Source organism: Typopeltis vanoorti, chromosome 14 (genome assembly GCF_054136105.1).
Source record: "Typopeltis vanoorti isolate ZY-2024b chromosome 14, IOZ_Tvanoo_1.0, whole genome shotgun sequence".
NCBI lineage: Eukaryota > Metazoa > Arthropoda > Arachnida > Uropygi > Thelyphonidae > Typopeltis > Typopeltis vanoorti.
In genome coordinates this window covers 86,321,628-86,348,275 of record NC_143562.1, presented here as the reverse complement: position 1 = coordinate 86,348,275, position 26,648 = coordinate 86,321,628, and the positions used below count along the sequence as shown (strand labels likewise).

General features: G+C 36.2%; 1 protein-coding gene across 1 annotated transcript in view; it reads left to right on the top strand.

Annotated features, from left to right (window-relative positions):
• Mat89Ba (nucleolar protein 6 Mat89Ba) overlaps window positions 1-26,648 on the top strand; it is a 329,267-nt gene that overhangs the window by 132,782 nt on the left and 169,837 nt on the right. Inside the window, exon 12 of the mRNA XM_090403430.1 lies at window positions 22,601-22,723. Within this exon, the coding sequence (XP_090259556.1) occupies window positions 22,601-22,723 (123 nt within the window). The remainder of the gene's footprint in view (window positions 1-22,600; window positions 22,724-26,648) is intronic.

Genomic DNA, 26,648 nt, shown 5'->3' with positions numbered 1-26,648 from the left:
ATTGGTAGGACCCTAGGGTTCCGTAGAACATAAGTTGGGAGCCTCTGTTTTACATCATGGATATTACAGTGCACAGTTGAGCGAGTTGGCTAGTCCACATTTTTTTCATTAGCAGAATTTGATTCTGGGACAGTCAGCTCAACAGTGATTCGTGTAACAGAATGTATTACCGCAACTGCATTTTCCATACCATTTAGTCAGTTTCCGTGTTTTCCTAAGACATGATGGAATGATGATTGCACTGCAGCCAAAAAATCCCAGGAGAAAGTGGGGTATTTTCTGCAGATACCCCATAAACAAACTTAATCACTTTCAAGGACGCAAGCTAAGTAGGACACATTCATCATCAGAACCAAAAAGAATCCAGGATCCAATACACATCTTTCATAACAAGAGCATCCAACATTAAAGAAGTCTGGGACAAAATTAAAAAAATGAAAGGCAATTAACAGTCCTAAAACATAATGGTTGCACAGTTGCCAATGCATTTGGGGAGATTTTTGCTAAAACATCAGCAGCATCTTCCTATTTCCCCTGAGTTCTGTATTAAAAAATGCAAAGCAGAAAAACAAAAATTATGTTGTATTCAAATGATACTGAAGAATATGACAGGCTGTTCAGAAAGAAGAAATGAAAGCTCCTTTCCTTAAATTTCCCCTAACTGCTGTTTGACCAGATAATATCCACTACAAAATTGTTAAATATCTGTCTCTGTCATCAATGGATCAACTGCTACTTTACAACAGAATTTTCTGGGCAAGCATATTTCCAGGTACCTGGCAAAATGCAGTTATTATTGTTTTTCATAAGCCAGGGAGGATCCTATATCACCCATAATCTATTGACCAGCTGTTTGTGAAAGATTCTAGAAAAACAGTTAACTCTCATCTTGTATGGGCTCTTGAGAAAAACAATCTTTTTTTCCAGAACACACTCTGGCTTCTGTAAATCAACAATTGATTATCTAGTCAGGGAGGAAGCATCCATTAGCGATACCTTCCTAAAATGCAAGCAGATAGTATCAGTTTTCTTCATCATCATCAAATTCCTGCCATGTACCCTCAAAGGGAGTACAGGATATGATAGTACTACATGAAAAAATTACATCATTACTAACTTCCTATCTACAATTTTCCTCCAAATAAGTCTATTACTTGTCAAGACTCCAACATTATCAGATCTTATATTTCTATTGTCTAAGGCACTTTGTACCATATCAATCCACCTATATCTTGGTCTTCCTCTGGGTCGTTTTCCTGCCAGCCTGGCAGAGAACACTTGTTTTGCTAATCTTTCCTCTCCCGTTCTATTTAAATGACCATACCACCTGAGATTAGCTCTGCTAATGCATACCTGGATGCTGACAGTGTCAAGTTCTTTCCTAATATCCTCGTTTTTAATATGATATTGCCATTGATGCCATCTGTTCACACATATAATCTTTCTCAGGACTCTCATATCTGCAGTCTCTAGTCTTTGGTCAAGTGTTTTACTTCTGACCCAGCTCTCAGATCCATAAGTTAAAACTGGTTTGAACACTGTCTTGTATACAACTAATTTAGTGTTCTGACTAATTTCTCCCTTACTCCATATGAATTTATTCAGTTGACTTCCCACCATACCAGCTTTGCTGATTCTGTTGTCTATTTCTATATTTAATTTACCATCTTCACTAAAAATCGTGCCTAAGTAGCTGAAATGTTTTACTTGTTCCACAGGTTCTCCATTCACATCACAGTTGACATTTTCAATGATTCTGCCTATTTTCTTTGTCATTGTCTTTTTATTGATGACCTTCATACCATATCTATTACAACAGCTATTCAATTTAGTCAGAAAATCTTGCAGACTTGTAGTGGATTTATTTAGAAGTATAACATCATCCGCATAAAGCAAAGAGCCGATATTAACATCTCCAATTTCGATACCACTTTCGTTCATAATGTGATCCATATCGATAATGAATAACAGAGGGGATAATGTACATCCTTGTCTCACACCAGATTTAACATTAAACTATCTTCCTGTACTTCCTTCAATTCTAACTGCTGACTTACAACTCAAATAAAGACTATGTATTGCTTGATATAATGCCTCATAGACACCATATAACTGTAGCGTATTGAATAGCTTCTCTCTTGGCACCTTGTCATATGCCTTTTCCAAATCGACAAAACTTAAATACAGATCTTTATTATATTCCCATGCTTTTTCGACTATTTGTCGTAAAGTGAAAATCTGATCCTGACAGCCTCTATTTGGCCTGAATCCAGCTTGTTTTTCACCCAGCTTTTCTTCCACAATTCTTCTCAATCATTTCTCAAGTATACTTGCGTAGATCTTGCCAGGAACACTTAGTAGGGAAATACCTCTGTAATTCTCACATTCAGTTTTATTTCCCTTTTTATATATGGGTACTATGAGAGCTCTGCTCCAATCATCGGGAATTCGTCCCTCTCTCCAGGCTTTCTGAACTATGCAGTGCAGCCACTGTAAGACTTTTATACCACCATACTTCAGCATTTCTGGTTGAATATCATCTACTCCTGCTGCCTTTCCACATTTCAAGCCTTTGATGGCTTTTTCTACTTCAAGTATGGATATGTATTCCTGACTGCATGCCTGGTCAGTGTTTTTTACCACTGTGCTGTCATCACTTCTTGTTTCATTTAGCAGTTTTTCAAATTAATTACTCCATACCTCAAGGATATCTTTTTCTTCCGTTTTCATGTCACCTTTATCATTTCTAACTCCTTTTACAGCACTCTTTCCTCCATTCCTAAACTTCTTCAACAACCTCCAGAATATCTTACCACCTTCTTGATATTTATTTTCTATGTTCTTGCCAAAGTCCTCCCATGACTTTTGTTTAGCTAGTTTTACACAGTGTTTAGCTTTCTTACATTTGTCTCTGTATTCTCTAAGAGCACAAGCTAACTTATTTGCCAGGAACTTTTGATATGCTTTCTTCTTTTCTTTCACTGTCTCTTTAACTTCTTGTGTCCACCATGGAGTTCTAATTTTTCTATTCTTGCAAACAACTTCACCATATGCCTCTCTAGCTGAATCAATAAGGGCTTTCTTCAAGGCTTGCCACTGAATCTCCAAGGTTTGATTCTTGTTCTCAAACTCTTTCATTTTTTCTTCAATAATCTTTGTGTATTTTAGTTTACAGTTCACATCTGAGAGCTGCTCAACTTTTATTCGCTTTAAAACTTTCTTACATTTTATTCTTTTCAATATGAAATTCAATTTTATCCTGCTCAAGACTAAATAGTGATCACTTCCAATTTCAAATCCTATGTACACTCTGGTGTCCTGTACCAGGGTGAAAACATCACTATCAACAATAACATAGTCAATGAGACTTTTCTTATTCCTTGCCCCTTCTCTCCATGTGAATTTGTGCACATTTTTATGTTGGAACATGGTGTTAGTAATAACCAGTCCATGTCCTGAGCAGAAATCCAACAGATATTTGCCATTATTATTAGCTTTGCTCTTTTCTGCAAATTTTCCCAAAATATTTTTGTATGTCTCACAGTCATTTCCTACTCTGCTATTTAGATCCCCAACAAGGACCAACTTTTCATTTTTCATTGTATCAGTTGCTTTCTCTAGAGCCTTAAAAAATTCTTCCACTTCTACCTTAGTAGAACCTTCTGTGGGACCATAGGCACAAATAAGTCTGATTGTCCAGTTCCCCATTCTCATATTTGCCCACATTACTCTACTTGAGACTGACTTCCATTCAAGAAGATTAGCCTCGTATTTTGTGTTGAATACTATGGCTACTCTTTCTTTTCCTTGATTGTCATTGCCTGAATATAACATTTTGTATTTATTGCTCAGAAAGATCTCACCAGTTTTTGTCTTTTTTGTTTCTGTCACCCCTATTATGTCGATATGGTACTTGTCTAATTCCTCAGCTAGCTCCATTTCTTTGCCATTCAGGCTTCTTATGTTGATAGTACTGATCTTTAACTCTGGTGATGTTGAGTTGGGGTGTGTTTTCAGATTTGTTCCAGTAGCTGACTTTTCGCTGTTTGCCCTGGTTCCCTGGTGAAAACAACGGGGGCCTTGTTTAACCGGGCGACGCTCCAGCCGGTATGAAATTTTGTCATGTTGTACCATCAATTTTTATTTTGGTTTAACCAATAAGAATACAGTTTGGTCGGCTAAATCCCAAATTGCCAGACCCATCCTCGTTCGTTGAGTATCCAAGTAGATACCCAACACGGTGCACCATGAGAAGGTGAGGATTGGACATTAGGTCAGAAGCCCTGGTCGGTTCTCCGCATTCCTTTAAAGGCTATGTGGAGGTCTCCTTTCAGTTATAAAGCTTTGACCACTGCTTGGAGATTTGGAATGCTGAAAGACCTACACAGTTTTAGCCTCAGAGGAAATCTTCCTCTTTTTATTAAGAACTTTCTGTCTAACCAACTCTCCAAAGTGGGAGCCACTCTCTCTCTCTCCTGACCATACCCAAGAGGTGGGAGTCCCACAAGGTTTAATTTAAGCATCATGCTTTTTGCAATCAAAGTTAACTCAATCACCAAACAACTTCCTTCAACAATAAGAGATGCTCTTTGTGTGGATGACTTCACTATCTTCTGTTAGTTGTGTAATATGAAGATTATAGAAAGGCAGCTGCAGCAAGCCATTGACCACCTCTCCAAATTAGCAGTTGCAAATGGGTTCAGATTGTCCCAGCAGAAAACAGTTTGTGTGCACTTTTTCTGCAGATATAGTCTTCATCCGAACCTAGAACTCTGACTAGGACAATCATTAATCCCATATGCTCCAGAAGGCAAGTTTTTGGGACTCATATTTGACAGCAAACTCAGTTTCTTCTCTCACATACATCAGTTATGAAAAAAGTATCATAAAGCAATGAACATTCTGTGCACCCTGTGTTTCACCCATTGTGGTGCTGACCGATGCTCTTTGCTTCAGTTGTACAGGGTATTGATAACATCAAAACTTGATTATTGGTCCCCAGTCTATGCTTCTGTCAGAGAGGGAGTACAATACAATGGCAAGACCCTGTTCACCATCAAGCTATAAGAATTGCAACTGGGAGCATTTTGAACTTCACCAGTCCTAGTCTATACGTTGAAGTAAATTAACTACTTTTGTTGCTTTGACGTCAATGGCTATCCCTCATTATATGCTACAAAAATAAAATTCCTTCCAGACCATCCCACAATGGCCAACTATTTTTTGTCCACATTGGGAAAATCTATATGACACTCGTCAGATGGCCATATGACCCTCTGGTTGGAAATAAAATATCTCTTACAAGCTTTAGATATTGAGATAGATAACGAAGCTAAGAAAATGTTACTAAACATGCTTCTATTATGGCATACGGATCTTCTGCTGTCTTTCAATACAGCACAATATCTGCTTATTTCCCACAGAAGCAACAACTTTAGATTTGAGCTGTATGCATAGAGCTTGCACTAAAATACATAACACTGCATCACTGCTAAAAGTGCATAATATACTCAGATTCACAAAGTTCTCAACAAAGAATAAGATGTCTTAGAGCTACAGAAGCCCTAGGGATATCCCAAATTCAACATCTTTTACATTCCAAGCCACATTTGGATCATGGGAAACGAGACTTCAGATACTGCAGCTGGGTCCACTCATTTCTCAAGCCATCTGTCTGTCTAATACACCAACTACCAGCAAACTATCAGAAGCAAATGTTTATCCCAGTGGCAGACATAATGGAATGGAGAGACCAATTAGGGAGACCGACTGGGAAGTTAAATTATGGTGGTCTAGTCTATGCAGGGAAAGAGAGGAGGAGGTTGTACTTGCTCAGGTCAGCATAGGGAGGGCTGCCGCTTGGAATTTTGCCACCCCTTCTCCCTTATTTTTTGTATAGTCGTCCCGTGCAGTAGCATATTTTGCCGCCCCTTCTCCTTTATTTTTCGTATAGTTTATGCCAACTTTGCCGCCCCCAAAAAACTTGCAGGGCTTGAGCATGGGTCATAGTTATCTCACACACTCCTTCCTGTTGAGGGTTGATGACATGCCTGTGGATGAGTTTAGTAATACCAGACTAGTCATCAGTTATTTTCATCGACTTTCTTTGTTTTGCCAACATGTGCAGTCATTAATTTAGCCAGCATAATAATCTCTGAGCCCTATATACTCAGGCAGATTTTATCAGACTCACAAAATATTTAATGGTTTTTAAATTTTTACAGGAAATGGATATTTTTCACTGCATATAAATGTGTGTGTGTGTGTGTGTGTGTGTGTGTGTGTGTGTGTGTGTGTGTGTGTGTGTGTGTGTGTGTGTGTGTGTGTGTGTGTTAATTTTATTTAATGACTTTTTTTTTGTATATAGCCTTTTAATACCTACTTATTTCATTATCTGTTTTATAATTTTTTTTTTATTACATTTGCTTCTTATGCACCCACTTACACTTGCTTTTGTATCCCTTATAAAGTGTTTTATAAATTTTATTACACCATTTTACATTGCTTTCACTTGTTTTTTTTCTTCCTCTAAAGTTGCTTTTATATATTTAGTTTAACTACCTTTTTACACTTGTATATTTATCAAATTACTCTAAAACCTTCATGATCATCATCAAATTCCTGACATGTACTCTCCAGGGGTGTACAGGATATGATAGTACTACATGAAAAACTACATGAAACTTACATCACTACTAACTTCCTATCTACAATTTTCCTCCAAATCAATCTATTACCTGCCAAGACCAACATTGTCAGATCTTATATTTCTATCTTCTAAGGCCCTTTTTACTATATCGGTATTAACCTATATCTGCGTCTTTTTCCTGCCAACCTGGCAGAGAACATTTTAATTATTTGGCTAATCTTCCCTCTCCCATTCTCCATACCACCTGAGATTAGCTCTGCTAACATATTCCTGGATGTTAACAATGTCAAGTTCTTTCCAAATATCCTCGATTTAATATGATACTGCCATTGATGCCATCTGTTCACACCCCTAATCTTTCTCACAGCTCTCATATCTGCAGTCTCTAGTCTGTGGTCAAGTGTTTTATTCTAAACCAGCTCTCAGATCCATAAGTGAAAAATGGCTTGAACACTGTCTTGTATAAGCTAAATTAGTTTTTTTTGACTAATCCATATAAATTTATTCTGTGGGCTATTTCCATGTTTAATTTACCATCTTCACTAAAAATCGTGCCTAAGTAGCTAAAATGTTTTACTTATTCTATAGGTTCTCCATTCACAATGCAGTTGATATTTTCAATGCTTCTCCCTAGTTTCATTGTCTTGTTATTGCTAACCTTCATACCATATCTATTACAATGGTTATTCAATTTAGTCAGGGAATCTTGCAGACTTTCACCGGATTTATTTAGAAGTATAGCGTCATCTGCATAAAGTAAAGAGCTGAGATTAACATCTCCAATTTTGTTAGGTTTAATACTACTTTCCTTTATAACGTGATCCATATAGATAATGAATAACAAAGGGAATAATGTACATCCTTGTTTAACACCTGATCTAACATTAAACCATCTTCCCATACTTCATTTCTAACTGCTGACTTACAACTCAAATAAAGACTAAGTATATCTACACCATACATCTAGTGTTTTGAATAGCTTTTCTTTTGGCACCTTGCCATATGCCTTTCCCAGATCTACAAAACTTAAATACAGATATTTGCTGTATTTCCACGATTTCTCAACTATTTGTCATAATGTTTAAAGATCCTGAGCCTCTATTTGGCCTTAATCCAGCTTGTTCTTCACCCTGCTTCACTTCCACAATCCTTCTCAACCGTATGTGCATAAATCTTTCTCAAGCACATGTGCATAAATCTTATCAGGAACACTCAGTAGGGAAATACCTCTATAATTATCACATTCAGTTTTATTTCCCTTTGTATATTGGGTATTATGAGAGCTTTACTCCAATCATCTGGAATTCGTCCCTCTGTCCAGGCCTTCTGATCTATGCAGTGCAGTCACTTTTATATCTATATATTTGATATATAGATATAAAAGTGGCTTTTATATCTACTTTTATATCTATATATTTGAGCATTTCTGGTTGAATGTCATCTACTCCAACTGCCTTTCCACATTTTACACTTTTGATGGCTTTTTCTACTTCAAGTGTGGATATGAAATCCTGATTGCATGCCTGTTGAGCATTTTTTAGTACTGTGTTGTCACTGATTGTTTCATTTAACAATTTTTCAAAGTAATATATTTGCCAGCATATAAGCCACACTTTTTTTCTTTAAAAATAGGTCTGAAAAACAGGATGCGTCTTATATGCCTATACTCAGTTTTTTATACTTTCATTTCTGGAAATTTTCTCTATTCCAAGTTACGCCATTTCTTGCTTCCTTGAGGTGTCAGATCATTCCAGTTACGTAGAGTTCAGTGGATGCGCATGCGCTGTCATCGACGATCACAGCCATGTTCCTGTTTGTTTCAACTTTCCAATTGTTGTCGTGGTTGTTGTGAATGGTGATAAATTTCTGCCATTAAATTTTCTCTAAATTTCTTGGCAAATTAAGGCTGAAAAATGTCAGCATTGCTACAATATTGTATACAAGCTACATGTGATTGCATATGCTAAAGAACATGGAAACAGGACTGCAGAGAGAGACATTTCGGGCCACCCCAACTGAGAAAATGATAAGAACTTGGCAGAATCAGGAAGAGGATCTAAAAAATCTTTTTTTTTCCCTAAAGAATGTGTACAAAAAAGGGGGTGCTTCTTATATGCTGGCAAATATGGTAATCACTCCATTATCAAGAATATCTTCTTCTCCAGTTTTCATGGGAAATTTTATCATCTCTAATTCCTTTTGCAGCACTCTTTCCTCCATTTCTGAGCTTTTTTAACAACCTCCAGAATATCTTGCCACGTTCTTGATATTTATTTTCTATATTCTTACCAAAGTCTTCCCATGACTTTTGTTTAGCTAGTTTTCCACAGTGTTTAGCTTCCTTACATTTTTCTTTATATTCTCTAAGAGCACAAGCAGACTTATTCACCGGAACTCCACCATCGAGTTCTGATTTTTCTATCCTTGCAGACATCATCATAACATCCTTGTCTGGCTGAATCAGTCAATGTTATCTTCAGGATTTGCCACTGAATCTCCAAGGTTTGGTTCCTGTTCTCAAACTCTCATTTTTTTCTTTAATAATATTTGTGTATTTTAGTCTACAGTTCACATCTGAAAGCTGCTGAACTTTTATTCGTTTTAAAACTTTCTTACGTGTTCTTCTTTTCAATACAGATAAAAAAAAGTCAGAAATTAGCTGTAATGAGTGAGATCACACGGTTACACAGAGTAATACATATGGCGAAGCGGCAGTTGGAGCATTTGCAAAACTCTTTCCCGAGCGCCTCAGCTAATGGAAATAAGTAAGTGTATGAAAGGAAAAATAAGCATATGTTTAGGAGTGTTTCAGAAATGAAGGAATGAGTGTCGTATGGTGACTCGTTAGTAAGAGGTGTGATAGATGAGAGTTTGACTAAATCATAGTTACAGGTTGCGAAAATTAAGGTATTAGAGAGTATTAGAGCACAAATGCAAAGGGTGAAAGAAATTATAGTTGTAGCGGGAATGAATGATTTGAAAGGAGATAAATTTGATATGAGAGAGGACTTGAAGGAATTATTAGAGGTAGCGAAAGAAAAGAGTGACAGAGTTAGGATAGTGAGTCTGTTGCTGCGGTATGACAGAGAAGAGTTTAGGACAGCCATAATCGCAAGTTATGCAGATGGTGTGGTGTGGATTTTGTGGACATGTGGAGTGAGTTTGATGGGCGAAACGATTTGTACAAGATGGATGGCTTACATTTGAATGGATTTGGTGTGCTAAGACTGGAAAAGGTGTTGCTGAGTGAAGTGAGAGTGGATGTGCAAAATCAGGGAAACTAGAACTATTAAGGAGGAGAGGAAGTGGATATGCAGACATCAGTGAGGCAGTTGAGTGTAAGAAAATATATAATGTGTCCGAGCCAGTACGAAGGACGAGAAATCAGAATGGGGATAGTTAGTATAATGCATCAAGATAGGGATGGGACAAATGGACTTCTGCATTTCATGTATACTAATGCCAGGAGTATTAGGAACGAAAAGGAAGAATTTTTGGCCTTGGTTGGCTCTTCCTGGTCACAGGTTATTGGCATTAGTGAAACATGGCTGACAAAAGATGATATAGTTAGTGGGATAAAATGTGTAGAGTATAGTGTGTTCAGGAGGGACAGAGAGAATAAAATGGGGAGAGGAGTGTTATTGATGATAGCTGATGAACTGCAGCCAAGGAGAATAGAAGTTATTGCAGGATAGTGAAAAGAGCTCATTTTAGGCTATTTGGTGTGAGATTGAGACTAACGGAACAAAATGTACAGTTGGGTGCTGCTATAGACCAGGAGATGGAATAGATGGTGGAGATAGTATGCATAGATAAATTGATGAAATGAGTGGAAGGAGGATAATTATTATGGGCGATTTCAACTGTAGTAACATCGATTGGAAGGAGGAGAGGACACATGCGAGGAAGGAAATGGATTTTATTCAGTTACTAAGGGATAACTATCTGAGACAGCATGTAATGGAAAATACTAGAGGTTTGAGAGTGCTTGACCTAGTATAGCATCTAAGAATTTGACTGTAATGAATATGACCATGTTGCCATCTATTGGTGAGAGTGATCGTAGGGTCTTGACCTGGGAGGTGGCTAAATGTGTGAAATTGTCGATTAAGACAGGGTACATGTGGAATTACCGTGCTGGCAAGTATGACAAGCTTAGGAGGTTGCTTGGTTCAGTGCCATGGCATGTAAAACTGTAAGGGCTGGATGTTGATAGTGCATGGGAAGTGGTCAAGGAGCATTTGCAGGAGGTTATGGCTGACTGTATACCTAGAGTCTGAATAGTAAATCAAGTAGGGGTTAAATGGATGAATAACATCATTAAACTTGAGTTGCAAAGAAAGAAACAACTGTGGAGGGAATTTAAGGAGAATGGTGACCTTCAGGCACATGAACGGTATAAAGTGCAGGCCAGAAGGGTAACGAGTGTGGTAAGAAAAGTAAAAGCAGATTATGAAAGGAGATTGGCCATGCAAGCTAAAGAGAATCCCAAACAGTTCTTTCAATATGCTGCAAGTTAAAGAAAAACTGAAAATGGCAGGATGATTTTAAGGAATGGCGATGGTAGGCAGGTCACTGAATCAGTCGATATAGTGGAATTACTGAGTGAGCACTTTGCAAGAGTATATCATCCAGGTGTGACATTGAAGGAATGAAGGAACCATTAGTGTATAGGGAGAATTGTGGTGAATGAAGTGGAGGTGAATAGTCTATTACAGAACCTTAATGTGAATGCATCAGGATGGTATACCAGCATGGGGTCTTACATGAAGCAGCTAAAGAATTGTCAGTGCCCTTCACCATATTGTTTAATCTGAGTCTCCGGTCTGGTTTAGTCTCGAAGGAGTGGAAAGAGGCGAAATAGTTCCGCTGCATAAAGGAGGATCCAAGACCACTGTTGCAAATTACCGACCAATCAGCATATCAGGAGTCGTTGTCAAGGTCTTGAAGTAAGTAGTCAAGGGAAAAATACAGTAATGGATTGATGAAAATGAATACTGTATGGGGGACAGCATGGTTTTGTGAAGGGTAGATCATGCCTCAGTAACTTTCTCAGGTTTTATAACACAGTGACGGCTGAACTGGATAAGAGTAATGGGTTGACAGTGATACTGCTGGACCTGGCTAAGGCCTTTGACAGGATACCACATGGAATTCTAATCCGTAAACTGCAACATATGGGAATCGATATAGGGTTGGTGAGATGGATAGGAGGGTGGTTGATGGTGAGATACCAGAGAGTAGCTTACTCAGGAGTAAAGTCCAAAACACAGCATGTGACTAGTGGTGTGCTGCAGGGTTCTGTTTTTGGACAACTGCTGTTTAATTTGTTCATTAACGATATATAGGAAAGGATCTAAGAGGAACAGTTCATTTGTTCGCTGATGATACAAAGTTGGGTAGGGCGATAGTGAATGCAGAAGATGTCAAAATTTTGCAGGATGATTTGGATAGATTGGAGGTCTGGGCTAAGGAGAATGGATGTCAATTTAATGTGGCAAAATGTAAGGTTATGCATTTTGGGGTGAAAAGATTAGCAGCAGTATATCACATTGGTGGACCTGTACTCCAGGAGATTGATGAGGCTAGGGACTTGGGAGTGTTGGTGGATAGGGAGTTGAAGTTTAGGGAGCACATTGCAAAAGTGGCTAAATCAGCTCATCAAATCACCTGGATGCTGAAGAATACTTTGACGAGCAGAGATAAGCAAGTTATTGTTCCTCTGTACCGAGCCTTGATAAGACCCCATCTCGACTACTGTGCCCAGATTTAGTCACCTAGGTTTCTTCTTGATGGGGAGGTGGTTGACAGGATTCAGAGGCAAGTGACCAAGATGATAGCAGGCCTATGGAATGAACCTTATGAGAACAGGTTGAAGATGTGGGTTGCAGAAATTGGTTGATAGGCAGAAAAGGAGAGATATGATTGAGACGTTCAAATTGCTGAAGGGTTTCTATAGGATTAATTCAGAGGATATTTTTCAGAACAGGACTGGTAGTGGGAGGATTAGGAGACATCCATGGAAGCTGGGCAAGAGTGTGGTTAGTAAGGGTGTTAGAGCTGGGTTTTTTACTTTTAGAGTGGTGAATGAGTGGAATAAACTACCAGATTCTGTTGTGGGTGCTATGACGGTGAATGAGTTCAAGGCAAAGTATGAGAGATACTGTGTGAATGTTGAATAGTTGTGATGGACATGATGTTTAGGGCCTCCCTCGATGAGTCTAAGGACTCCTTGGAGTTGCTCATAGTAATAATAATAATAATAATATAAAATTCAATTTTATCCTGCTCAAGACTCAATGGTGATCACTTCCAATTTCAAATTCTCTGTAATCTATGGTATCCTGCACTAGGAGAAAAGTCTAATTGACAATAACATAGTCAATTAGACTTTTCTTATTCCTTGTCTCTTCTCTCCATGTGAATTTGTGCACATTTTTATGTGGAACTGTAAATGTGAGGTGTTTTTAATCTATTTTGATATCCTTTATTTTTTTTTAATATCCTGTCGTTACTGTGCCATTGTAATATCTTAGGGTTTTTCTATATTTTACTTTATCTTATTTCTTTATATCTCTCTTCTATATTATTTATCTTATCGTCAATTCCCAAATCTTTAACTTGTCTCTTTCCCTTATACAACTCTATTAACTTTAAACATATCCTCCTGTTCCTTATTTTTACCTCTGGTATTCCTATTTTTATTATACCAAGGATCTCTAGATATTTATTTGAATTAGTGACTGCACCCCAGGAAATCCTTTTATGGCATTAAATATTACTACTTTCAGTAGATATCATTCCTTACTCTTATATACAGTCATGGCTATCTCTTTATCTAATTCTCATATTAATTATCTATCTTCCCCGCTCACAAGCTCGGTTGTATTTTTTAAAACAGTGCATCAAAGAACTAAAATATCAGGCAACACTCTATTAATATTTAAACAACAAACTTTTAATTCACATAAGACAAATTTTACACTGCATTTTCAATAATAAAAAGAAACATCACAATTCAAATCTGCATAAATAGACTAGTTAAGTTCCTGCATTTTCTCACACAAATCATATCACATATTTAACTAATTTTCTTAATATCACATAAATCATTTATACTGAGCAATGGTACTTATTACTTAAATGTTAACTCTTACTCATCGAACACATAAACAATATCTTTTACACACAATTGTTCTTTCCTTTCTATACTGGGAATATTCTATAGGCAAATTTATGTGAAAATCACCAATTCAGCAAACAGTTATACTATGACTTAATTCAAACTACAAATTCCTGACACTTATTACTTTATAATCTTTAACTGTTAGATATGCCTATTTAGATCAGAAAGTGTTCTCTTAAAAGCTCAAGGAAATTTAACAAACGGGTCAACTCACTTTATAGCTGCTATCCTCTGTGTACTTGGCTTCGAACTGGACTTCCGTTCCGTGTCAGGTTTTTCAATCCCTCTTTATGCCGGCAATAGGTCCACTGATGTTTCTAGGATACTCTGTCCTGCCGCACTTCGGGCGAAGATTATCGGCTTGTGGAATGCTTGCATGCCTGTTGGATTAATGGAGCAATTTCTTCCCTCTGACAATAGCTCCCGACGATGACTCGTCAATTTGTCGTCAACTATCAGCTTTGCCTGGCGGTTCAGCTCCTTGTCATCTTTCTTTTAGATCACAGGCATAATTTCTCCTGACGTCGCATACTCGATGGCCTACACCTGCCAGACAACCTTTGGCGACTTCTCGATCACACCCTCTGGATCACTGATGAAAATTTCTCAAACCAATGATGCAATCTTTTCGCCCACGCCTTTTATTCGGTCACTTCCGAATCCTTGTGCAGAGATATGTGAACCCCGAACATTTCGGCGAAATCCCTTGATCCTTTTCTCTGACTGACCCTTCCTTTGTTTTTTTCTTCCTGCACTCCCTAAATCCTATTCGTTCTGGCAGTGGACATTCATTTGAAGATTAGGTGGACCGACAAAATCTGCTTCTGCAGATTTTGTCGGTCCACCTAGCACTGACCTTGAGCTTTCCATGTAGAACACGCACAAAGTTTGACGTCTTTACAAAGGTCTAAAATTATACTGTTTACTAATGGCAAGGTATTGCCTTAATACTAAACCTTCTAGAATATTCCCTTATTAGCATAGAGCAATATACAAATTCCCATTGGGATTATTTACATATAACATACATCTATTTACAAGTCTTACTAGGCTCGACCTTGGTAAACTTTATGTGAAAATATTTGGACTTTTGGAGCTACATAAATATTTTTACAGAACATTGTGTTAGTAATAACTAGTCCATGTCCTGAGCAGAAATCCAACAGGTATTCCTTCTTTTCCTTGATTGTCATAGCCTGAATATAACATTTTGTATTTATTGCTCAGAAAGAACTCATCAGTGTTTGTCTTTTTTTTTAATTTTTTATTTTTTTATTTAGTCTCCCTTATTATGTCGATCAGGTATTTATCCAATTCCTCAGGTAGCTCCATTTCTTTTGCCATTCATTTTTCTTATATTGATACTACTAATCTTGAACTCTGTTGATGTTGATTTGGGGGTGTGTTTCAGGATTTGTTGCAGTAGCTGACTTTTTGTTGTTTGCCCTGGTTTCCTGGTAAACATAACGGTAGCCTTGTTTAACTGGGCTATGCTCCAGCTGGCATGAAATTCTGTCATGTTGTACCATCATTTTATATTGTGGTTTAAGCCAATAAGAATACAATTTGGTCAGCTAAATCCCAAATTGCCAGCCCATCCTCATTCATTCAGTATCCAGGTAGATACCTAATAGGATACACCGTGAGAAGATGAAAATTGGACATTAGATCAGAAGCTGTGGTCGGTTCTCTGCATTCCTTTAAAGGCTATATAGAGATCTCATCTCAGTTGTACAGTTTTTTCCTTTAAGCACCCCTTTTGAAAACCTTATATTGCTGAGATCATGACTGGCAAAGTATCTTGAGTAGTCCTTGTGTCATTAAATTCTAAATCAATTAATTTAAGCCTCCAAATGAGCCAGCTAGTGGTGAGACATCAGCTGATAAAAATCATGATGTACACATAAATGTGTTCACAAACATCCATGCCACAGCAAAATGTGAACCCACATTTCATTCTTATCATATTACAGATCACGTATATGAGATCTTTAATATAGTTTCATTATTTCTCTTCAGAGATATTATTGGTCCATTCCATGTTATGACTTCCCACATTGTTTCACTTCTTCTTATTCTTACCTCTGTTCAAAAGATTGAACTGTAGGAAATATAGTCTTTTTTTTCATGCCTCAACAGCTCAGATGCATCACTGCAGTTTATAAACATTAAACCATTTATTTTGTATATTATATAAAATTTTGGTGTTTGAATTTGGATACTGTGCTTTAAATTGGTTTATTAATATGTTTACAGTTCTGTGGTCTCTGTTTTGTGTACCAAGCTAGAATGAAAAAAAAAAGTATATAAGTACTCCTGAAACTTGGTTCTTGAAGGTTTATTTTTATGTTCTTTGCACAGCTTAAGAATTAAGAAGCAGGGTACTTGAACCTTTTAAATTCAGTAATTGTACTTGAAGTACATTTCTAGAGTACTCTGCCCAGCTCTCTTTGTAGTGTTTTCTTGTTCTTGCTTGTTGCTCAGCAGTAACAAGACATTTTGGGAAGTCATTTATGTTATCCATTTTGTGTATGTTAATAACTTCATACAAATGGTTCTGTGATTTGACATTTGCTAAAATTCTTTACCGTTACAGATTTCTATGATGGACTATTTCTACCTCTAAACTTAATGCACTCCATTCCACTAAATATAACTTGAATATCACAATGACTAAGACCAAGTAAAGAAACTAACTATGCTACTATATATCACATAGGATGCTATTTCAAAATAAATAAATAAAAATAACTATAGTTTTTTTCAAGTTATCTTGGAAGTAAAGAAATATACTACAGGCCGCATCACTTCCGAAGGTAGCGGGATATTAGCTCGCTGTTACTATGGCAAAGGTCATTGGAGACCACGTGATAGATAATTGCATTTTCCAAAAATAAGTACCCTGTAACAATTTAATGGTATGAAACATATAATTTTAGCATCGGCAGGTAAGGAAGTAGTAAAATAATTATATACAAAGTACCACATGATGTGATAACTTAAAAAATTTAAGGAACTATTTTATGCAGCATAAGCCTATAGGATGAATAGTAAGAAAAGCCAGAAACATGGCTTATTCCACTACTTCCAAGATAACCTGAAAAAGTGTAGTAAACTATCCACTAAAACAAACTGCCCCTTTGACTCTGTTATTTTGAGGGTCAACTGTATATCTGTCTCTGACCATTGGATATCTCCTTTGGAGCTTCAGTTAGGACTTTTCAGTAGTTTGTTATAGTGAGCAAGCTTCTTATTTGTTATAATCGTGTTTTTTACTGTAGTGAAAGCCACTTGTACATATGATGGAGTACCTGGAATTTGTAGCTTTATTCACATTCACAACTGGATGTAGTAGATCTTGCTGAGATCATTATTTTCTGGTATATGTATACAATGATTGCATCAGATAGTATGATAGTCCATCAGAATATTTCATGATTGATTTCCTCTCAATGACTCTTCCAAACTGATATTTTATTTTTCAGTTTCTCATTTGATCATCTGCTGCATTGCATTTTTCTAGAGCAGTCTTAATATCAATCCACTTGTATATCAGCCTTCCTTAATGTCTTTTTATTTTTCGTTACTTCAACTTCTTTTTCTAATTTTTTTTATCACCATTTCTGTTTGTAAGTTCCACCTTCCCTTTTCCATGAAACTCCCACTCACTGTTTAATTGATTGAATCATCTGATTATTATCCCTGCTTACATATTCTTACCATGTTCTTTTCTGATATCTTCTTCATTTTTAATATGGTCCTGTCTTTATTTCCATTTTTCAGTCCCCTAATTTTCCTCAGAACTTGCATGTTTATGAAGTCTCATCTTTGAAACTGCTTTATTTCTAATGAAACAATCCTTTGAATACTGCTCTTGTATGCCACCGACTTAATGTTGGCTAATTTCTTCCTTTCTTTCTCATTCCATTTAAATTTATTCAGTTGGCTTCCAACAATACTAGCCTTGTTCATTCTCCTATCTGTTTCCGTATTTATTTTGTTAATGCCTCCCCCTTTCCAAAGTGAGTCTGAATAAGTAAAATATATAGGTATTTCTTTCTAAATTGCCTATTTTCATGGTTTTATTCTTCCTGTTGCTGAATTTCATACAAGATTTGACAGCGTTTATTTAATTTGGCTAAAGATTCTAAGACGTAATATTTGTTTTGAATATCAGGTTTAATACTACTTTTTTAATAATGTGGTACAACATTATGAATAACAGTGAGGCAGAGGAAAGCACATACAATCCTTCCTTAGATCTGATTTAACATTGAATCATCTTCCTATACATTATTTAATTTTAATTTCCAATTTGTTATATTTATATAACCTATTTTGTTCTGTATAATATGCCATTTATCATTAGCATACGTCGTGCTTTTTCATGCCCAACTTAGAATAGAAATTCTCATGATTTTTTAATTCAGTCTCATCTGTTAAAAAGCAATCTTAACAACTCCCATCTGACCTAATTTGTTAGTCCCCCCCCCCCAATTTTTCAAATTCTGTTTTATATTTTCTTTTAATTAATTGAAATGATAAGAGCTCTACTTGAGAAATATGGAATTTGACTTCCTGATTCCTGACTGGCTTCAAGTTGAAAAAGGAGTTAGGCAAGGATTTACTTTCTCCTCACTTGTTTATTATATATACAAAGGACATCAAGCACGAAGCATTGGATGATCTCAGGGACAGGAATTAGGATAGGAGGTAGATTGATCAGTAATCTGAGGTATGCTGATGATACAGTACTCCTTTGTAATTACATGGAAGAACCAGGACTGATTCTTGACAAAGTTAAAGATCAGTAATAACAGAGGACTTCAACTCAATCCTAGCAAGACAAAGATTATAGTTCTTAAAGGAAATACAAACAGAGATGCTCTTGAGAAACAAGTGAACCTTAATGGAGAAAGAATTGAGGAAGTTAGCAAGTTTGAGCACCTGGGATCCATTATTAATGTGAAGAATTGCTGTTCAGAAAACGTCAGAAAAAGGTTTGGAATGGCTAAAACAACAGTTTCTTATCTGACTTCTTTAGGTTCCAAGTCTCACATCCATAAGTCACTGTTGGAAAAATAACTGCATCCAAAATCCTCAGCTTTGTTCCCATGGAGATAGATCCATAGCCGAGGATTTTGGATGCAGTTGTTTTTCCAACAGCGACTTATGGATGTGAGACTTGGAACCTAAAGAAGTTAGATAAGAAACAGATATCTACTTTTGAGATGTGGTGTTACAGAAGGCTGTTGAGGATATCATATACTGAAAAGGTTTGCTATGTACAAATGAATGGGTGTTAGAAAAGATCAGTAGAACTTTAAGGCTCCTTAAGGATATTGACAGAAGAAAGTTAAAATATTTTGGACACATTGAAAGGATGGAAGGAGGACTTCTCAGAACAGTAATAGAAGGTAAAGTTCCTGGAAAAAGAGGCAGGGGTAGGCCATCAATGAGATGGATGGATGGTGTGTGTGGAGTGACTGATCTTCAGAGAGTTGAGGCTGCCAGAAAAGCGAACAACAGGACTACATGGCGAGGCATGGTGTGGCACATCACCGAGCATTGGAGTGACCATACGGCATCTCTAGATGCCCAGTGAACATAGAGAGAGCGCCTTCTGAATTATGGTATATGTATACAATGATTATATTTATTATTTGTTACTTCTTTTAATAATTTTTCAAGGTAATTACTATTCCAGGCAGAATATCATCATATTCAGTATTAATATTAACTTGTATGATCTTTCATTTCTTTTCTCATACTCTTCTCCATTTCCAAGGTTTCTTAGTATCCTCCAAAACATTTTGTCACTTTCATAATAATTATCTTTGGCATTCTTTCTGAATCTTCCAGTTAGGAAATTAATGGGAAGATTTTCAGAGATCACAGATTTTTTCCCACCTGGAAGCTAAGAAGGAAGTGAGGGCTGGATTTTTCTCTCATAGAGTGGGGTGTGATTGGAATGGATTGCCATTGGATGTTGTGAGTGCAAGTAGTGTGAATGAATTCAAGAATAAGTATGATAGCTGATGCGTGTAGTATTTAGCCTCGCTCAATGAGTCCCTGACTCCCTGGAAGTCTCTCTTAATAATAATAATAATAATAATCCATTTGGGAATAATTTCATCTAAGCCAAACTAAACTTTGGTTGAGGGTTTTCGGTGCAAAACATTTACGGTCACAATATTTTTGATGAGCATGACTTGGCAATAGCTAAAAGGCTTTCACTAGTGACAACAGTTCATCGATAATTTGTAATCTGTTGCCATGTGTTTTCTCTTTCTGTGCCCATGCCTCATCACATCAATTTTGTTTTGAGATGCAAACAGCTGTCCTTCCCTGTGTCATCTTCAAAGCATTCCTATTCTCATTACAATTCAGCCACTTTTTTTGGACTACATATGCATTGGCAGCTGTCATCAAGTGGCTTAATTAAAATGCCATATAATTTTTTTCAGTTGAATACAGTTTATATTTGCTATTCTGCATTTATATATTGAAAACAGATGTAATGCCAACTATTTTCAAGTGACTTAAGTGAAATTACATCCATATATACCTTTCTTAATTATATCATACCAGTTTGTAAAGGATTAAATCAGTCAAGCGCTATTTATATTTGCAAATTTTTTATATGTTATTGTGCACTGCTGCTCCATATCAAATGGCACGAGGTGTGAAATATTGAGAAACGTGCATGAAATGGTATGCTTGTTGATTACAACAGCGACAATTTTTTTGAGAGATTTAAGGGAAAAGTAAAAGAAAAATTGATGTCTTTTTTAACCAAAAATATTCCTGATGCTCAGCTAACTAGAACTAAACAAAAACAAAAAAGTCAGTGGAATATAAATATTTTATTTTATTTTATTTTATTTTATTTTTTTATGAACCTTACAAAAAGTTATAAACCTATAGCACATTTATTATCATGAGTGATACCAGGGTACATAATCTGGAAATACTGCTCTAGAGACCAAATAGGGAACTTTTTCCCAAACCATTTCGCACATCCAGTAAGAAGAGTGACAATTTCACCAACTAATGAAATTCATCCTCTGCCTTAAATGACCTCAGATATCCATGCCACAGGATGATTAAAACCTATAATGTTTTGGTTGGAGAACAGAGATATTATCATTGAATAACTACCAAGTTTTAACTTGTATTTTTTTTATTTATGCTAGATGCATTTGCTTATATTCTAACACCATCATCAGGAGGTTGCTTAACATAAGTAAAAACTGACAAAAAAGTAAACATTTTTCAAACAGCAGTTAATATCTATAAGTTGGAAAGACTGGAATGATAGTTTTAATCATGAGTATCATTAGGCATGTTACGTCCAGTCTCTGCATTGTTGTGTAAACTCTGTCTGTGATTGCTGGCATAGGGAAGGTCTTTAATGTTACACATATTAATTAATGACTTCCAGATGCCATGAAGGTTCATTTTTTGATTTCTATTTAGTGTGCCTTTTGAGTAATAACCTCAAAGAACTCCCTGAACTTCCTTCAACCTGTTGAAGTAATTAGTGGGGCATGGAGGATGCTTGCCAATTTACCATGTGTTCTTTGAGGATGTGTGCTTCAAGTCTGCATTTTTCTTCCTTTTTGTTTAGCATCACCTATATGTTCTTTGTTGTAGATTTTGAACTTCTCCCAGTCTGACCTGTGCATATCTTTCTGCAAGAAGATGGAATTTTGTATACACCTGGATGTTTATAAAAAGAAACTTTGTCTTTAGGGGAGCGTAGAAAGCATCATAAGGAGTTGACTGGTTTGAAATATGTTCTGATGTTGACTACTTTTAGTAGCTTGGCTATTTTTCTTGATGTATTGCCAATGTATGGAACAGATACTGTACTTTGTAATTAATTTCTGGGTTCTTGTGGGATGGTTCATCAAAAAATAAGAGTTTCTTTAGTACTTTTTTTGAGTATCCATTTTGGAAGAACTTCAAATAGAATTTGAAGTTCTTATTTTCTTTTGATTTTGTCATTTTTAGTGTGTTTAAAGCTCTATTTTTCAAGGTTTTGAAAAATAGAGCTTTAAACACACTAAAAATGTTTTTGTTGACAAGGATGTTTAGGAATGTTTTTCCATTCTTTTCTACTTCTAATGTAAATTTTAATTTCAGATGTTGATTATTCAGAAAATATACAAACTCATACAGGTCTTTGTGGGTGTGTTTCCAGATGATAAAGATGTCATCCAAATATCTCCACCATACATGTGGTTTTGTGATCACCTGAGCTATACCTGATTCTCAAATTTTTCCATGTATAAGTTTGCAAAAATAAAATAAACCCAGAAGATTTTGTATATTTGTAAAGACCTCCCCTATGCCAGCAAGACAGCTTAGACTGAACGTAACATGCTTAATGATATTCATGATTAAAACTGTCATTACAGTCTTTGCCACTTATAGATATTAACTGCTGTTCGAAAAATTTTTTTGTCAGTGTTTACTTATGTTAAGCAACCTCCTGATGATGCTGTTAGCAATATAGACAGTGAAGCATGTAGAGGAAATTCATCTAGCATAAATAAAAAAATAAGAGTCAAAACTTGGTAATTACCTTGTAGTTAATTGCAAAAAAATTACATATTCACTTGACTTACTAGGCTGACAACAGTTTTCGACAGATTTCTACATATTGGTGCAACATGTATCCACAGACATTGTTGCATCTGTGAATAGCACATTTCTTTGAACTCTCATTGAAAACTTTATAATCTCTCTTTCATTTACAGTGGTCGATTCAGGATCCCCCACCACATCCTCATAAAAATAGCCAAGTTACATTTGGAGTGTTACTTAATCCAGATAAATACATTAGTGTACTTACAAGAGGACCATCTGGAGACTCTCCAGAAGTAAGTTAACTTTTGTTGTTTCATTATTTGTTTTGAGTACTCAGCATGTCAAGAGTTTTATTTATTTATTTTTTCATATACAGTCATTCCAAACTCAAAAATTTATTATTTATTTCTCATGGGTTGCTTAGTTACAATGAGTGGGGTTGGGAACAAGAAGAAGCATATTCAAATTGGTTTTGAATTGAATGCAGATTTCATGAAACACATACTATGGCTACAAGGAATGGAATAGTTCATTATGCACAATTCTGTTAAAGTGTTTTTTTTTTTTTTTATAGAAAAGAGCTATAAATTTATTAATGTTGTTCGGATATGTGGCTTTCAAAATTAATGGAATTTTTATGATTAGATTCTACTAAATAATAAGTTTAAATGCTAAATTTATCTTATCTGCATTATATTATCCTGCACTAGAATTATGCTGCATGATAGAATAATGTTGCCAAAATGTTCCTACAAAACTTTTTCCTGCATTACTTCCCCCCCCCCCTGCATTTGACTACAACATTAAGCTTTGTAACTGCAGTAGGTGTTTTAGAAGGAAAAATTATGGGAAAAGGATCAAGGGATAAAAAACAAAGAACATAGTTTGAAGATATAAGATCATGGACAGGATCACATGGCTATGCAGAAACAAAAAGGAAAGCCACCAACAGAGAGATCTGGAAGGACATGGTGCTGCACCCTCTCTCTGAGGAAGCTACATGGAGAGAGAGAGAGAGAGAGAGAGAGAGAGAGCTGCCTTAGACACCTGAACATATGACAAAACAAATATATGTATATATGAATAGTCATTAATTAGCCTTGGAAAGTTTCTAGAATTTACATCCTAGAACACTGATAATGAATCAGTTACATGAGATATTTGTTGACTTGCTAATGAAATATGTATAAAAATCTAAATTCTGTCTTGGGAATAAACTTACATTTCCTAAAGTAACTTAAATTTCATAGATTTTAAAAGAGCTCAGAAAATATTTCATTAGCATTGTAATTTTATCATCATCATCATCAAATTCCTGCCATGTACCCTCAAGGGGTGTACAGGATATGATAGTACTACATGAAAAAAATTACATCATTACTAACTTCCTATCTACAATTTTCCTCCAAATCAGTCTGTTACTTGTGAAGACTCCAACATTATCAGATCTTATATTTCTATCGTCTAAGGCACTTTGTACTGTATCAATCCACCTATATCTTGGTCTTTCTCTGGGTCGTTTTGCTGCCAACCTGGCAGAGAACACTTGTTTTGCTAATCTTTCCTCTCCCATTCTATTTAAGTGACCATACCACCTGAGATTAGCTCTGCTAACGCATTCCTGGATGTTGACAATGTTAAGTTCTTTCCTAATATCCTCATTTTTAATATAATATTGCCATTGATGCCATCTGTTCACGCCTGTAATCTTTCTCAGGACTCTCATATCTGTGGTCTCTAGTCTTTGGTCAAGTATTTTACTTCTGACCCAGCTCTCAGATCCATAAATTAAAACTGGTTTGAACACTGTCTTGTATACAGCTAATTTAGTGTTCTGACTAATTTCTCTCTTATTCCATATGAATTTATTCAATTGACTTCCTACCATACCAGCTTTGCTGATTCTGTTGTCTATTTCTATATTTAATTTACCATCTTCACTAAAAATCGTGCCTAAGTAGCTGAAATGTTTTACTTGTTCCACAGGTTCTCCATTCACAACACAGCTGACATTTTCAATGATTCTGCCTATTTTCATTGTCTTTGTCTTTTTATTGCTGACCTTCACACCATATCTATTACAACAGCTATTCAATTTAGTCAGAGAATCTTGCAGACTTGTAGCAGATTTATTTAAAAGTATAACATCATCCGCATAAAGCAAAGAGTTGACATTAACATCTCCAAGTTTGATATCATGTTTAATGCCACTTTCCTTCATAATGTGATCCATATAGATAATGAATAACAGAGGGGATAATGTACATCCTTGTCTCACACCAGATTTAACATTAAACCATCTTCCTGTACTTTCTAACTGCTGACTTACAACTCAAATAAAGACTAAGTATTGCTTGATATAATGCCCCATTGACACCATATAACTGCAGTGTATTGAATAGCTTCTCTCTTGGCACCTTGTCATATGCCTTTTCCAAATCGACAAAACTTAAATACATATCTATGTTATATTCCCATGCTTTCTCGACTATTTGTTGTAAATTGAAGATCTGATCCTGACAGCCTCTATTTGGCCTGAATCCAGCTTGTTCTTCACCAAGCTTTTCTCCACAATTCTTCTCAACCGTTTCTCAAGTATACTTGCATAGATCTTGCCAGGAACACTCAGTAGGGAAATACCTCTGTAATTCTCACATTCAGTTTTATTTCCCTTTTTATATATGGGTCCTATGAGCGCTCTACTCCAATCATTGGGAATTCGTCCCTCTGTCCAGGCTTTCTGAACTATGCAGTGCAGCCACTGTAAGACTCTTATACCACCATACTTCAGCATTTCTGGTCGAATATCATCTACCCCTGCTGCCTTGCCACATTTCAAGCATTTGATGGCTTTTTCTACTTCAAGTATGGTTATGTATTCCTGACTGCATACCTGGTCAGTGTTTTTTACCACTGTGCTGTCATCACTGCTGTGGTCCCACAGAAAGTTCTTCTGAGAATGAAGTGGAGGAATTTTTTGAGTCATTAGAACAGGCAGCTGACATAAAGAAAATGGAAAAAGGGATCCTTGTTGGGGATTTGAACAGTAGGCATATAGGCACATTTGAACAATTTGGGAAAATTTGGAGAAATGGGCAGAGCTGATAATAATGGTGAGTATTTACTGGACTTCTGCTGATGACATGGACTAGTCATTACTAACTCCATGTTGCAACACAAAGATGTGCACAAATTGACATGGAGAGAAGATACAAGAAATTGAAAAGCTTCATTGACTACGTGATAAAGGTGATATGAAAACTGAAGATAAGGATACCCTACATGTCTGGAATAATTACTTGAAAGACTGTTAAACAAACCAAGCAATTACAGAGCCATACTAGAAAATTTTCAAGAGGAATGCAAAGAGGAGTAAACATCAATACTCGAGGTAGAAAAAACTGTCATAAACTTGAAATGCGGAAAGGCAGCTGGGGTAAATGATATTCAACCAGAAATGCTCAAGTATGGAGGTATAAAAGTTTCTGACCAGGCCCTCTGCGTAATTCAGAGGGCCTGGTCAGAAGGTCGAATTCCCAATGATTGCAGTAGAGCTCTCATAATACCCATCTTAAAAAAAAAAAAAGGAATAAAACTGAATATGAGAATTGCAGAGGAATTTTTCTACTGAGTTTTCCAGGTAAGGTTTATGTAAGCATACTTGAAAAGTGGTTGAGAAAAATTGTGGGAGAGAAACTTGGAGAAGAACGAGCTGGGATCAGGCCAAATTGAGGTAGTCGAGATAAGATTTTCACTTTATAGCAAATAGTTGAGAAATCATGGGAATATGACAAGAATCTGTACTTAAGTTTTGTAGATCTGGAAAAGGCATATGACAAGGTGCCCAGTGAAAAGCTTTTCAAAATACTGCAATTGTGTGGGCTACATTATACAGAGCAATACATGGTCTATATTTAAGTTGTCAGTCAGCAGTTAGAATTGAAGGAAATACAGGAAAATGGTTTGATGCAAAATCCGGTGTAAGACAGGGATGTTCATTATCTCCTCTCTTATTCATCATCTATATAGATCACATTATGAAGGAGTGGCACTAAGCCTGATATTAGAATTGGACATGTCAGACTTAGCTTTTAGCTTAATGCAGATGATGACGTACTCCTGAACACACCTAGCGCAAGTCTCCAGGATTCTCTAATAAATTGAATAACAGCTGTAACAAATTTTGCATGAAAATCAGCAATATAAAGACCAAAATGA